This window comes from Schistocerca nitens, chromosome 1 (genome assembly GCF_023898315.1).
Source record: "Schistocerca nitens isolate TAMUIC-IGC-003100 chromosome 1, iqSchNite1.1, whole genome shotgun sequence".
In the NCBI taxonomy this organism is placed as follows: Eukaryota; Metazoa; Arthropoda; class Insecta; order Orthoptera; family Acrididae; genus Schistocerca; species Schistocerca nitens.
In genome coordinates this window covers 511,418,679-511,433,405 of record NC_064614.1, presented here as the reverse complement: position 1 = coordinate 511,433,405, position 14,727 = coordinate 511,418,679, and the positions used below count along the sequence as shown (strand labels likewise).

Sequence of the window (14,727 nt, the reverse complement as noted above, 5' to 3'; positions counted from 1 at the left end):
TCCTCATATCCTCACAGTCTTAGTACTAGATGTTGTGGCTAATTAACACTGTGATGTAGCCAATAAATAAATTTAATAATATGTTTATTTTGTGGTCTTGTTAGGGACTGTCAGTTCTGGGCGTCTGAAGTATTTCCGTTATAATGGAAGGACCTTGGAAAGTCTCCTACATTTGCAACTGTAGCATTCTTAACGTCAGTGTACCTTTACACAAAGCCCGCCTTTCAAATAATCAAATGATTGGTTACAACCTGTAAAAGGGTTAAAAGAATTACCCACCTGTTGTTGAGAGGGTCCTGTGGACTCATACCAAAAATTTTTACTATCATACTTTTAGTTTATATCATGGCTGTCTACAAATGGGTGCTCATCTTTTGTGTTGGACATCTCTTTTTATTGTACTTGTTGTTAACACCAGCACTTTTCATACAAATGTATGTGTGTTGTTTTAGAAAGCCATTGCCGAGGTATAGAGCAGTGGAACCAGAAGGATCCAGTGTTCAGAAGATTATAACGAAACCTGATGTGAGTACATTAATTTACTTGCATATTTCTAGTTTACATTATGAATATTTTAATTTTTGTTAGGTTTTTCTTTGTTGCAGACAGGACTGATACGGCCTTACGTAGTTGCTGCTGTACTAAGAAATATAACTTTCAATAAAAACAGATATGAAAGCTTTATTGACCTACAAGACAAACTTCATCAAAACATATGTAGGAAACGTTCCTTGGTGGCAATTGGTACTCATGATCTAGATTCTGTTGAAGGTCCATTCATTTATGATGCTAGGTCACCAGCAGACATCAAATTCAAGCCTCTTAATCAGACCAAAGAATATACTGGTCATGAAATAATGGAACTTTATTCAGTAAGTAAATGTTTATTCTTATCTTTGAATAGTTGTTCACTTCTCACCGACATCATTTGCTGAATAATTCTATATCAGCAAAGTTAAATATGTAGTGATATACATTTTCTCATATATAGGTTAAAGTTACAGAAAATGAATCATGATAATCCTCATCTTTCACACATAAATACAGTAAATTATTCTGGAACTGAAAGGTCATTCATTTGTTTGTGTGATTAAGCATTATGTCTACATCCTTTGTTGGATGCTTGTATTTTTAACTGCAAATTGTTACCACTTCATACAAATAACAGGATTCAGTTTATATAACACTTAGCTTTTGTGACAGATCTCTTCTTCAGAAGAAACCTATGTCCATATCACTCTTACCAGTCCCAGCAATACCTCCACGTTGAGAGCTGCTATCCATCCCATGCCATAAAGTCACTCCCATACAGCCTAGCCATCCATGGACACGGCATTTGCAGGGGAAGTCAGCCTCATTCCCAGTACACCAAAGATCATATTGAGGTCTTTAAAAACTGAAGCTAGTTTCCCAATCTTGTTCCAAAACAGTCTCTTACACTCTATCTCCAAACACACTTACCATTACTCACACAGAGTCTGACCATCCATAGGAGAGCATCTCCTTCATCACTGAGTATGACCAAGGACTGGAACAACTAAATTACATTATGCCCTGAAATGAAGAATATTCTAAAGAAATTGTGTCAAGTGAGAGGGAATAATAAAATGTCCACTTCATTTGTGTCCTAGGATGAACTGTCCCCCAGGTGGGAGAGACCTTTCAGGAGGGGTTGAGAGCAGAGGCTGCAGTCAGCTGTGGATGGTTGCTCATGTCAGCAACAGTGATGTCTGTCACCTGGGCCCAATGAATGGATCCAAAGCTTTCATTCAGACTCTTATGGATCAGTCTGATGTTGAAAGAAGGAAGAAGACAGAAAGTAGAAATCTTAAATTTTGCATTTAAACATGTATTGAAACACAAGGATTCTGCCATTCCAATATTTGAGTGCTGCACAGACTCAGAAATTAGGGTTAGTGTCATAAACACCCTCAGTATTGAAACACAATCAGGGCTCCTCAGCAGGAACAAAGCACAATATCTGACAGAATGCCATTTAGATTTTGCACTGGATATGTTGTGAATTAGCCTGTTTTCTAGCCTATGTTTATTGAGAGTATCCTGTATAGGGAATAGTTCTTTGTGACAGGAAAACAGTGCAAGCTGCTCTTGCTTACAAAAAGGGTAAAAGAATGAATGCACAAAATAATACAGACCAGTGACACTTACATCCTTCTGTGGCAGGATCTCAGAGCATATTCTAAGCTCAAACATTATGACATTACTTTAGAAAAACAATCTTCTCTCAAAGAATTGCTGCGGATTCAGGAAGAACCATTCATGTGGAATACATCTTGCATTATGCGTACAGTCTTTTGCAAACAGTGAGACAGGTGAACAGATAGATTTTATCTTCCTGCATTTCCGAAAGGCATTGAGCACTGTTGCAAATTGTCAACTATTAATCAGCATACAATTGTACATACTTACTTTGTAGATATCTGATTGGCTTGATTAGTTTTTGATTAATAGAACCCAATATGTCGTACTGCACAGAGAAGATTCAGCAGAACTGAAAGTATCATTTAGTGTGCTCCAAGGAAGAATAATAGGACCTCTAATGATCGCAATATACATACATGATTAATCAGGTAGAATCAACAGTACTAGCAGATTGTTACTGATGATGCTGTTGTCTGCAGGAAAGTACTGCAGTTGGACATCCATAAACAAATGCAGTAAGATTTGAACAAAATTTTCCTGGTAGCTCTCTTTAAGTGTAGATGAATGCGATAATACCTATGACAGAGAGAGAAAGAATCTGATAGTGTATGATTACAAATTTAGAGCTTGTGACATCATGTAATCCAAGAAATGCTATCAATTTGGATGAATATTTGAATGAGATGCATGATTGTAGTTGTAATGGAAAAATATTTTCCCTGAAAAAAAATATTAGTTCAAGTTCATTTATTATACTGACTCCTGTGCTGCATTAATCTAAGTTCCTTCCAAAAGTGCTACACTGTAAGACAACAGAGGTCATCATGGGGTATCCTAAAAATAGAGTTCTGGCCATCAAAATTTCAACACTAAGAAGGATAGCAAATAATGATGTTTTAAATAAACATGATTAAATTTGTAGATGATTTGGCATTATATAGGATGTGGAATTAAGTTTGCAGAGCTGCTACCCCTTCCAGTAACAGTGGCCATAATCCATTAGGGCGTCTAGATGAACTGATCTTGGGTGACAGATGTGATTATGACATTTCATGCTGCTTTACCTCTGTGCTAACGTTCATCATTTTTAGTGACTTGATAATGCTGGAATGCCAGTCTTTCAGTAACCTGTGACTGGATGTTTTCACTGGGTGAGAGATGTGGAGGAAGTGTTGGCCAGGGCAACAGTCTAAGACCCTGTGTTTAGGGGTGTGTCAGGACAGCATGGGCAGCATGTGGAATCACATTATTTTGTTGAAAGGTAACGACTTGGAAACCCAAAGACAGGGCACAACCACTGGCCTCAACATGTCAGAAATGTAATGGCTGCTGTTCAAAACTTATCAGCTGTACAAACTTGAGGTGATTTTGTTGAGTATCCAGTGGCATCTCTTACCATCAGGCCAGGTGTCATGTCCATATGACAATGGTGAGTGCAACCTGACAATGTCCATTATCCTCAGAGCTTACATATATGGATATTTCTATCATGATGCTGTACTGTACTTGGAAATGGCTCTCATCTGGAAAGATCATGTGGTGCTACTCCTGTGTCCTGTGTTAGTGTTGGGTGCACACTTTTGTTGTACCTGTCTCTTCTACTGCCATGTCAAGGGAAGCCACGATAATGGTTGCTGTGCTAACAGCTTGTGGTGCTCCAAACATTGTAACAATTTCTGTGTGGTTATTTGTCTTGCTGTGTACAAGCCTGTTTCATAACTCAAGGTATGTATCATGGCTGTACCATCCTGCACAGCCAATTGAGAATTTATACCTATTCTCTCAGGCACTAGTTGAATGGGTCCATTGAGACCCTGCATGACATTGAGTCTGGTCCTTCTAAATCCAACGACTCCATACTTGCTTGACAGCATGGGCTCCTGACCAATGTAAAGTAAGTATTAGTATCAGTAGTGTTGAGAAACAGGTGAAATCATTAAAGCTGGACAAAGGTCCGGGGCCCAATGGAGTCCGCATCAGATTCTGTATTGAATTTGCAGCTGAGTTGGTCCCACTTCTAACTGTAATCTATCGTAAAGCCCTCAAACAAGAAACTGTGCCCGGTTCTTGGGAAAGAGCACAGATCACATCCTTCTACAAGAATGGTAGTAGATGTGAACCACAAACTGCTGCCCAGTATCATTGCCATTGATTTGTTGTATGATCTTAGAACATATTCTGAGCTCAAACATAATGAGGTACCTTAAACAGAATGCCAACCAGCATGGATTCTGGAAACATCAATCATGCGAAACCGAACTCGCCCTTTTCCTACATGAAATAGTGAAAGCTTTGGATCAAGGCAGTCAGGTAGATGAGTATTTCTTGATTTCTGAGAAGCATTTGACTCAGTACCACACCTACATTTATTGTTAAAAGTATGGTTATATGGGGTATTAAGTGAAATTTTTGATTGTATTGAGGAGTTTTTGATAGGGAGGACATAGCATGTTATTTTGGATGGAGAGTCATTTTCAGATGCAGAAGTAACTTTGGGTGTGCCCCAGGGAAGTGTGTTGGGACCCTTTCTGATCATGTTGTTAATTAAGGGCCTTGCAGGCAATATTAATAGTAAAATGAGGCTGTTTGGAGATTATGCAGTTTATCTGTAATGAAGTACTATCTGAAAGAAGCTATGTAAATATTCAGTCAGATCTTGGTAAGATTTCAAAGCGGTACAGAGATTGTCAACTTGCTTTAAATGTTTAGATATGTAAAATTTTGCACTTCACAAAATGTAAAAAACGTGGTCCGCTCTGACTATAATATCAGTGAGTCACTGTTGAAATTGGTCTACTTATACAAATACATGGGTGTAACATTTTGCAGGAATATGAACTGGAATGATCACATGGTTCAGTTATGGATAAAGCAGGTGGTGGACTTCGATTTATTGGTTTAATAAATGCAGTCGGTGTACAAATGAGATAGCTTAAAAATCACTCATACAACTGGTTCCAGGATATTGCTCAAGTATGTGGGACAAACAGGGGCTATTAAATGTATACACAGAATGACAGCATGAATGGTCACAGGTTTGTTCAATCCATGGGAGAGTGTCAATAGATACAGAAGGATCTGAACTGGAAGACACTTGGAGATTGATGTGAATCATTTCGAGAAACTCTTTTAACAGAGTTTCAAGAAATGGGTTTAAATGAGACTCTGGAGATATACAACAACCCCCAATGTATCACTTACATAGGGATCGTGAGGATAAGATTAGAATAATTACTGCAGTCACAGAGGCATTTGAACAATCATTCTTCCTGCACCCGACACATGAATGGAATGGGAAGAAACTCTAATAACTTGTACAATGGGATATACCCTCTGCCATGTACTTCGCAATGGTTTGCAGACTATAGATATATATGTAGATGTAGGTGTAGCAGCAACATTGTGGAATGACAAACTGCAGGCTCTCTAGGCCACAATCCTGTAACTTTTGATTCCTGTCACATGCTGGTAGGCATTTGTCCTTTTACATGAGGCATAACACAATCTTCTCACAGACAACCAACATTCAGATGTGATTTCTGAGTTAGATACTTTCTGCATAAGCTTTGCTTATGTACAGAATATAGATCGTATTACTCCTACCTGTTTTATATGGTTGCACTGAAATGCTAAGCAGTCACTTTTCCAAGCGCATAGTATACTTCATGCCAGTTTGACCTGTATTGCGTGCCGTCTTCGGTCACTGTCCAAATCAATACACAAGTTGAGGGAGTGATGTGTAACACCACAGTGAGCACAGTTGTTCAGTTCAAGGCTTCCATTTACAGTTTTCATTAATGAGCACATTAGACATGGGTGCAATGTAACCATGTTGTCTCTTGTAATGAAACCAAGTGCCTGTTTCAGCACTGATAACAGCTGTATATATATATATATATATATATATATATATATATATATATATATATATATGTGTGTGTGTGTGTGTGGTGGAAGCATGTTTGTATGTATGCCAGAAAGTGGGGATCTACTCTTGTCAGAGTAATTTCATACATGCTGAATACTGAAGCCCAGGTATTGAGCAGGAATATCAAGAATACTCAAGTTATGCAACAGGGGGCTGGATTTCAATGTTCATGATAGAGAGCATTTTGTAGAAAATTTTACCTTCATGCACTGTGAGCTGAGCCGAGCACATCAGCAGTGAGGGTGTTGTAGTACACCACAGTGAACACAGGAAGTGTTGTCAGAAGGTGACACAGTGTTCAAGTCAGTTTATACCTGGCAAAGTTATCCTATATGTGACTTCTTCTTTGATGAGTTGATTTTTGCCAATGATTTGGTGGAAACAGATGACAATAGAAGGGAAAAGTTTTTTGTGTGAGTATTCTCAAGGCAGAGAGTCAAATGATAGTGAAAAGTGTCTGAAGAAGTCATGGAGTTTTACGTTAATATTGGTTTGTTAGATAACAAAAAACTGTTGTGAGCAGGATAAAAATAATCTTCAAAAGTTTTCATCGTACCTGTAGACAGTTCTTTTAGTAAACTGATTGCTGTAGGAAAAGTAGCAGCAGTCAAAATGCTGATATTGCTTTTGATTGAGCAATATTTTTGACCAATATAAACTACAGATTAATACAAAGAAACATGGCAGTCAACTCAAATTAATACCAAATAAATGGAATTGGTGGAAAGACAGCGAGCAACTATAATTTTTGTTTATAATCTATTCAAATAACAAAGCTGTTGTTTCGGAAGCTAAACCAAACAAGCAGTCAAAATTGCTACAATGCTATGTAATTTGGTTTTCAGTTTCCTAGGAGGAGATAGTGATGAGTTAAAGAAGGAAATCCGTTAGAGATGGAATGAGTGTTCAGTTGAAGGACTGGAGAAATGCTTAGCTACTGTTAAGATGAAGCAAGCACCCCTTTATTCTCCAGCTACGTTTTGAGGAATTTATGGAAAATTTCAATCAGGATATCATGATTGTTTGAACTGCACTCCCTCCAGTATTCTAACAGTGTTACTGTCGTCCTTGGTTTAGTCTGAGGATGATCCATCTTGATTTCTGTGGGTGGATCCTAGATCTGTTGCTATATGTGGGCTTCAGTAGTTTGGTGATTGTTAGTACAGATGAAATTTATGAATATGATGAGAAATGAAGACACCCAGACAACCATCAACCTATGGATCAGTGACTGTTACGAAAACTCGGCTACAATTAGAACAATAATTTTATCATTTTTAATTCTTTTGAGTAAATAAGAATCATAGATACCTAATTCTTCACAAAATGTTGTTTGAATATATGCACTTAGTTCAGGATGGGGAATACCCTCAATGTGTTCTACTGCAGAATGGCGCTATTGAAGTTTTGTATAGGAATTAGGAATACACAATAACATCACTGTTGTGTTAGAACTGGAGGCATGTACAACTGTTTTGGCACAGTCTCTCAATTGTATTGCTTGAGGAATCAAAATAACCACTTGTTCTTCAGCAAATTCCTCATTCTTTTCCATTCCAATTTTTCTCACAATTTACTCTAACTTTTCTTTCATTATGTATCATTACTTATCTCCCACTTTATGTCTCATGCTTTCACTACCTTCTTTCTATTCTTTGCCATTTTACTCAGTTTCACTTTTAACTAATTTAAATTGCTATTTATGTACGCTAGTTGCTTCTTACTTAACATTCATCTTGAACTTATTAATTGCTATTCTTTTTATTTATTTATTTATTCATTTATTTGACATGTCTGTGTGTCATTCAAATGTGCCTTTACCACCACATTGCAATCTTGTCCACTTCTGTTTATCTTGTCCAATACTTCTCTCCAGTGGTTGCCAAAGAATGATATTCTGATTCTGAAACAGGAAATTCCCAAAAGTTGTTTGTATCTGCTGGATAAACAAAGCACTTCTATTAATGTAATTTTTATGTTAAAATAATTTTCATTTCTTCTACAGAATCATGCACAGCTGAAACAATATTTGCCCATAATCAGAGATAGTCCAGTATATCCAGTTATTTATGACAGCAAAGGCATCGTTTTATCTTTGCCTCCTATAATTAATGGAGATCACTCAAAAATAACACTTAATACAAAGAATGTGTTTATAGAGTGCACTGCTACAGATTTGACAAAGGTAAGTAACTAAATTTATTTTATTTGTTATTACTTTACTCTGCATATACTTTATATTTGTTTTGCCCATTTTATAATCCTAATGAATTTCATTAAGCAGAACTGCTTTACGAATTGCCTCCTCACTGTAATTTCAAATAACATTTTTCTCACTGTCATTCTTCTTCCAAAAAATTTTGCCATGAAAAATGACTTGGGGGGAGGGGGGGGGGTAACCAAATAACTATACTTGTTCATTCACTTCACTTGTAAATTTTAGTAAAGATATCCTCCTTAGGATTCACATCTGTTAATATTGATCATAATGGATTCAGTTGACAATAATGGCCTAGTAATATCTTTCCTAGCTACAAATTAGGAAAAACTGTGAAAGAAATTAGTGGTTTACTGTGAGTGTTTAAATTCTTCTTTTTAAGCATTCAAGCTGCTGAAATTTGTGCAAAACAAGATGTTAGATGTGTGTCAGCACTTCAAGGAGCATTTCTGTAATCATTTAAAATTTCCAACAACATTGAAAATCAGGAAATGATATGCGCATTCTATTTACAGTCACCAGTAGATAAGCTGCAGCTACACAATAAAACATATAATTGTAGCAGTGACCAGCAAAAGAAAAATCTGTAAATTATGTAACTGGTCACAAGGGTGTTGGAGTGTGAGGTTACCTAGTTACAAGTGGTTTCAGTTCCTGTAACTAACTGTTATGACTTAACAAGAGTGAAAAGCTAAGTGCATTGTATGTAACAAAGGTGAGAGGGGAGATAGCGAAAAATATATAAGTCAGAAAATGAAAGATGCAGGAAACTAAATTGGACTGAAGAAAGGAATAGTTACTGTGAGTAAATGCTGAGACGGAAGGAATTAATGTAAATTAAGGCCAGGTGAATGGCGAGAACCAAGAACATCTTATAGTGCTTCTTGTCATCTGCGGAGTTCTGAGAAACTGGTGTCTGGGGGAAAAACCCAGGTGGTGCGTCTGGTGAAACAGGCACCGGGGTCATGACTGTTATGTTGTACAGCATGCTCTGCAAAAGGATATTGTGTGTTGCATGTGTACACTCTCTGCCTATGCCCATTCATCCATTTCTCAGAACCCCTGATGTGGGGTTCTGTGTTACTTTATTGAACTGTACCCCTTTCCCTAAACCTCTCCAGTCCTTTTCATCCACCCCTCTTCCTTCCCCTTCACCTCTGCTGTCAGAAGAAGGAGCCACTGGCTCCAAGAGCTTGTAATAGTAATATCCTTTTGCGTGTGTGTGTTCCCCAGCCGCCACTTGGTGAGTGGATTTTTTATCTATCCATTTATATTATGATATGTTCAATATTTCTTTACAGTAGAACTGTTTTGTTGGCTATCACATCCAAAGTTGTGTAATTATTCTTCTCATTCCTTTCATAATTTTTATTCTGCATTGATTTTTAATTCAAATTACACTTGCTCCATTATGCTCATATGGAGCAATTCAGTTTGGATTGTTTAAGTTGAAAGCGTACTTATTTGCCGTCAGGATTATGCATTTGCATTTCAAAGCTGAATTGTCCCAGATACTGTTTGACAAAAAACTTGAAGTGCACAGAAGAGGAGGAGAAATTAAATGAAACTTCACAAGTTGAGAAGGTGTGTGATGTTATTTCGGTGACTACAAAATCAAATCAAATCAAATTTATAAAGAGCTTGGTATTATGAACCCACTTCTCTGTATGATGATCCACCCCTTCTGGCCTGGATGCATGAAGTGAATCGGTTGGGAAGGATGTCAAAAGCCATTGTATCCTCCATGAGGCAAGCTGGCCCATAACTTTAATAACTGGTCCTTGACATATCTTGGATACTGACACTGGGACATAGTTGACACCAATTGTGGTCTTACATGTTCGATCGAGTACAGATCTGGGGCTCTTGCTGCCTATGGAAGTACCTTAACATCACACAGATAGTTGATAGATTAGATTTACTTTCATTCCAATTGATCCGTTGTGAGGAGGTTTTCCAGGATGTAGAACATGTCAGAAAAACAACAGTACATGACAAATATTTACAACTCAAACAAATAAGCTAATGTACCATTCCACAGGTCCCAAGTGGCATGGTCATCATTTTTTAATGAACGCTCTATGAAAGAATCATTTTACAAATACTAATGCACTGAATTTAAAATAAAAAAGTTTTTTATTTATTTATAAGGTAATAAACGTGTAATACAACTACTAAATACTTATTTACAATGAAGACATTACTGCACTGAACTGGTGCAGAAGTTAGATTGTACTTACACACACACACACACACACACACACACACACACACACACAATTATTTACAATGAACACATTACTGCATTGAAATTGTACAGAAGTTATATTGTACTTACATACATATATACACACACATCAGTTGGTTCTACTGAGAAATTCATCAATGGAGTAGAAGGAGTTGGCCACCAATAAATCCTTTAGGCTTCTCTTAAATTGAATTTCATTGGTTGTTAAGCTTTTTATGGCTGCTGGCAAGTTATTGAAAATGTGTGTTCCTGAATAATGCACATCTTTTTGTACAAGACTAAGTGACTTTAAATCCTTGTGAAGATTATTCTTATTTCTAGTATTGATTCCATGAATTGAGCTGTTGGTTTGAAAAAGTGATATATTTTTAATGACAAATTTCGTTAGGGAATAAATATATTGCGAAGCAGTAGTTAGTATTCCTAGTTCCCTAAACAGGCTTCTGCAGGATGTTCTTGAGTTCACACCACATATAACTCTTACTGCACGTTTTTGTGCCCGGAAAACTTTAGCTTGGCTAGATGAATTGCCCCAAAAAATAATCCCATATGACATTATGGAATGAAAGTAATCATAGTATGCCAGCTTTTTCATTTTTATATCCCCTATGTCTGACACAATTCGCATTGCAAATGAAGATTTGTTAAGATGCTTCAGCAGTTCTGTGGTGTGCTCCTCCCAGTTGAATTTATTATCAAGTTGTAATCCCGAGAATTTAACACTGTCCACTTCTTCTTTCTGCTTGTCGTCGTATGTTAGACATATACTCGTGGGACACCCCTTACAAGTTCTGAACTGCATGTAGTGTGTTTTTTCAAAGTTTAGTGACAAAGAATTGGCTAGGAACCAGTGATTAATGTCCACAAATATTTTATTAGCTGACCTTTCTAAGACTACACTTGATTTGCTATTTATTGCAATGTTTATATCATCGGCAAACAAAACAAACTTGGCTTCTGGTAATGTTACTGATGAAAGGTCATTGATATACACAAGAAAAAGTAAGGGCCCTAAAATGGAACCTTGTGGGACCCCACATGTAATTAGTTCCAAGTTGGATGATGCCTGATAGCTTGATACATGTCTCTTTCCTAATAACACCCTTTGTTTCCTGCCAGAGATATAAGATTTGAACCATTTTGCAGCATTTTCTGTTACACTATAATATTCTAATTTACTTAAAAGGATATTGTGATTTACACAGTCAAATGCCTTTGACAGATCACAAAATATACCAGTTGCCTGCAATTTTAGTCTAATGAATTAAGCACATTTTCACTGTAAGTGTAGATAGCCTTCTCAATATCAGAATCCTTTAGAAATCCGAACTGTGACTTTGACAGTATGCTATTTGAGATAAGATGGTTATAAAGCCGATTGTACATTACTTTTTCTAAAATTTTTGAGAATGATGGCAAAAGTGAAATTGGACGGAAATTTCATGCTATTTCTTTATCTCCCTTCTTAAACAGTGGCTTAACTTCAGCATATTTCAACCATTCTGGAAATATTCCACTGTTAAATGACTGGTTACACAGATAGCTTAATATGTTACTTAACTCAGAATCACATTCTTTAATTAACTTTGTTGATATTTCATCATACCCACTAGATGTATTTGATTTTAAAGATTTTATGATGGATATTATTTCTGCTGGGGTAGTGAGGGTCAAATTCATATTATGGAAGTTACTTGAAATGTCTGGTCTGAGGTATTCCATAGCAGCATCTACAGAACCTGACAACCCCATCGTGTCAGTAAGAGTTATAAAATGTTTGATAAAAAGTTCTGCAACACTATACATGTCTGTCACCAATGTATCATTTACTCTTAATGCTATTTGTCCCTCTTCATGTCTGGTTCTAGCAGTCTCCTCCTTCACTATATCCCATATAGTCTTTATTTTGTTATCTGATATGACTATCTTTTCCCTGTAATATATTTGCTTTGATGTCCATATTACAGTCTTTAATATTTTGCAGTATTTCTTGTAATGTGCTATAGCATCAACATCGGAACTGTTGCGGATTGACAGATACAGTTTTCTTTTTGTTTTACAAGATACCCCTATTCCTCGAGTAATCCATGGCTTCTTTGTAGACTCTACTCTAACCTGGGTAAGTTTTGGGGGAAAACAGTGTTTGAGTGAGGTAACCACTTTATTAGCAAAAGTGTTATATTTTTTATTCATGCCATGAGCACTGTGAACATCAGTCCAGTGAATGTCTCTGAGGAGTGTCCTAAAATAATCAATTTTTGGCTAATTGATTACCCTCTTGAGCTCAGATTTAACAGATTTTATATCCTGTTCAGTATTAACATTTAACAGAAGGAACTGCATGTCATGGTCTGAGAGGCCATTGACTATTGGTTTTGTAATATAATTTTGTTCATTGGACTTTTCTATAAAGATATTATCAATGGCTGTTTGTGAGCAATTGGCTACCCTAGTGGGGAATTTTACAGTGGGAATTAAGTTGAATGATAGTATTACTAACTCAAATAAGTTCTTATTGGGAGAGTCTTTAAGGAAATCTACATTGAAATCACCAGCAACCACTATTTCTTTGTTTTTGGTTGTTAAATGGGCCAATACAGCTTCAAGGTGGTTTATGAACAGATTAAAGTTACCTGCAGGTGCTCGATATACACTTAATATTATGAAGGATTTTTTGTGAAATTCTACTTCTGTTGCACATGCTTCCATATGCTGTTCTAGGCATAATTTATGAATGTCTATGTTCTTAAATTTATGACAGTTCCTGATGAGAGACAATTGCCTTGTGGGGACAAGTATTGTCCTGGCACCACAGTACATCATGTACTATTATGCTGTCAGGGTTTCCTTCATCATTTCCACCTGTGACCTTAAGTCATACCTAATGGCTCCTCATCTCACTGGTGCCTCTCCAAAGTGTTGGAAGAATGCTACCTCTTCTCCTGCCACTGCGGTATTTCCCAGTGATAATCTCCCAGGATAGTGCAGAATGGCCATTCATCACTGAATGTAGTACAGTGTCATCTTCCCAGTCACAGCATCACTGCAGGTGCAGACACTTGTGTTGTGGTATTAATGGCAGCCGACACATGGAATAGTAATTTTTTACTTTGGCCACTGCTAATTCCAACCAATGATGTGGGATTACACAGAATGTTGCGAAGAGTCCATTATTTGTTGTCGGATTGCAGGCAAAGATGTGAACGAGTTATGATGCCCTTCATGCGTAATATAGCAATCTTCCATTACAGTTGTCAGACATGGTTGATTGGAACCTTGTCGACAAGAATGCATGCCCTTACGTTCTCTTGCAACCCAACATTGGACCAGTGTCACATCTGAAAGCCTCACAAATCTGGATATTCTGTTATTCAACCAGCCAGTCAAATGGAGACCCAAAATGAGATCCTTTTCAAACTCTGTCAGACCCTGATAACACTATCTCACATGAGTTTGCATCAGCTCTGTCTCATTCACAGTGATCACTCAACATCTGATGCTGTTCATGTCTCTTATATACCCTACCAGGCCAGTTATCAACACTAAACATAAACAAAACTAATGCACTCTGGTTACCATTCTATCTGCCAAAGAGATTGCAATTCTAATAATTTATGTACCTGTGGAGGGTGTGTATATGTATGAAGCTATGTTGACTTGTGGCCATGTCTTCTGGGACCTTAATTTTGTTTGTTGGGCAATGTATTTATTTATTATATGTAATGATGACACCTGAGGATTGAGTGGTGGTGCCCAAAATGAAAATGAGTCAACTAGTTTCACCCTGATGAAGACTGCTTTCAAATGCTAGTCAAAACATCAGTAGTTTTAACACAAATGATGCAGTTACACAACCAGAAGAACTTTATTGGAATTAACTGTAAGCTCAAAAACTTATAATCCTACATTTTAACAAAATGTAAGCTGGTCTTCAGTGGCCATACGGATGGTAGCTGATGTGCCAAACATATAGACAGAGGGGCTTCAATGTCTTTTAGTGAATGTGATACTCAGACACCTTCAGTGGTCACATGTAATGTATACTGATTTTGTTTTGAGAAGAGGGAGGATTATTTCAAGAAGGGGATACAGCATTGAAATGAGAGGGAAAACACGAGCTTCAGAAAGAATAGGTGAGGAGCATGATTTAAGTGAAATAAATAGACAGAG

General features: G+C 37.0%; 1 protein-coding gene across 1 annotated transcript in view; it reads left to right on the top strand.

Moving 5' to 3' along the window:
• Positions 1-14,727, top strand: part of LOC126253170 (phenylalanine--tRNA ligase beta subunit) — a 117,626-nt gene that overhangs the window by 57,784 nt on the left and 45,115 nt on the right. Inside the window, exons 4-6 of the mRNA XM_049954329.1 lie at positions 453-525; positions 606-872; positions 8,097-8,276. Coding sequence (XP_049810286.1) covers positions 453-525; positions 606-872; positions 8,097-8,276 — 520 coding nt within the window. The remainder of the gene's footprint in view (positions 1-452; positions 526-605; positions 873-8,096; positions 8,277-14,727) is intronic.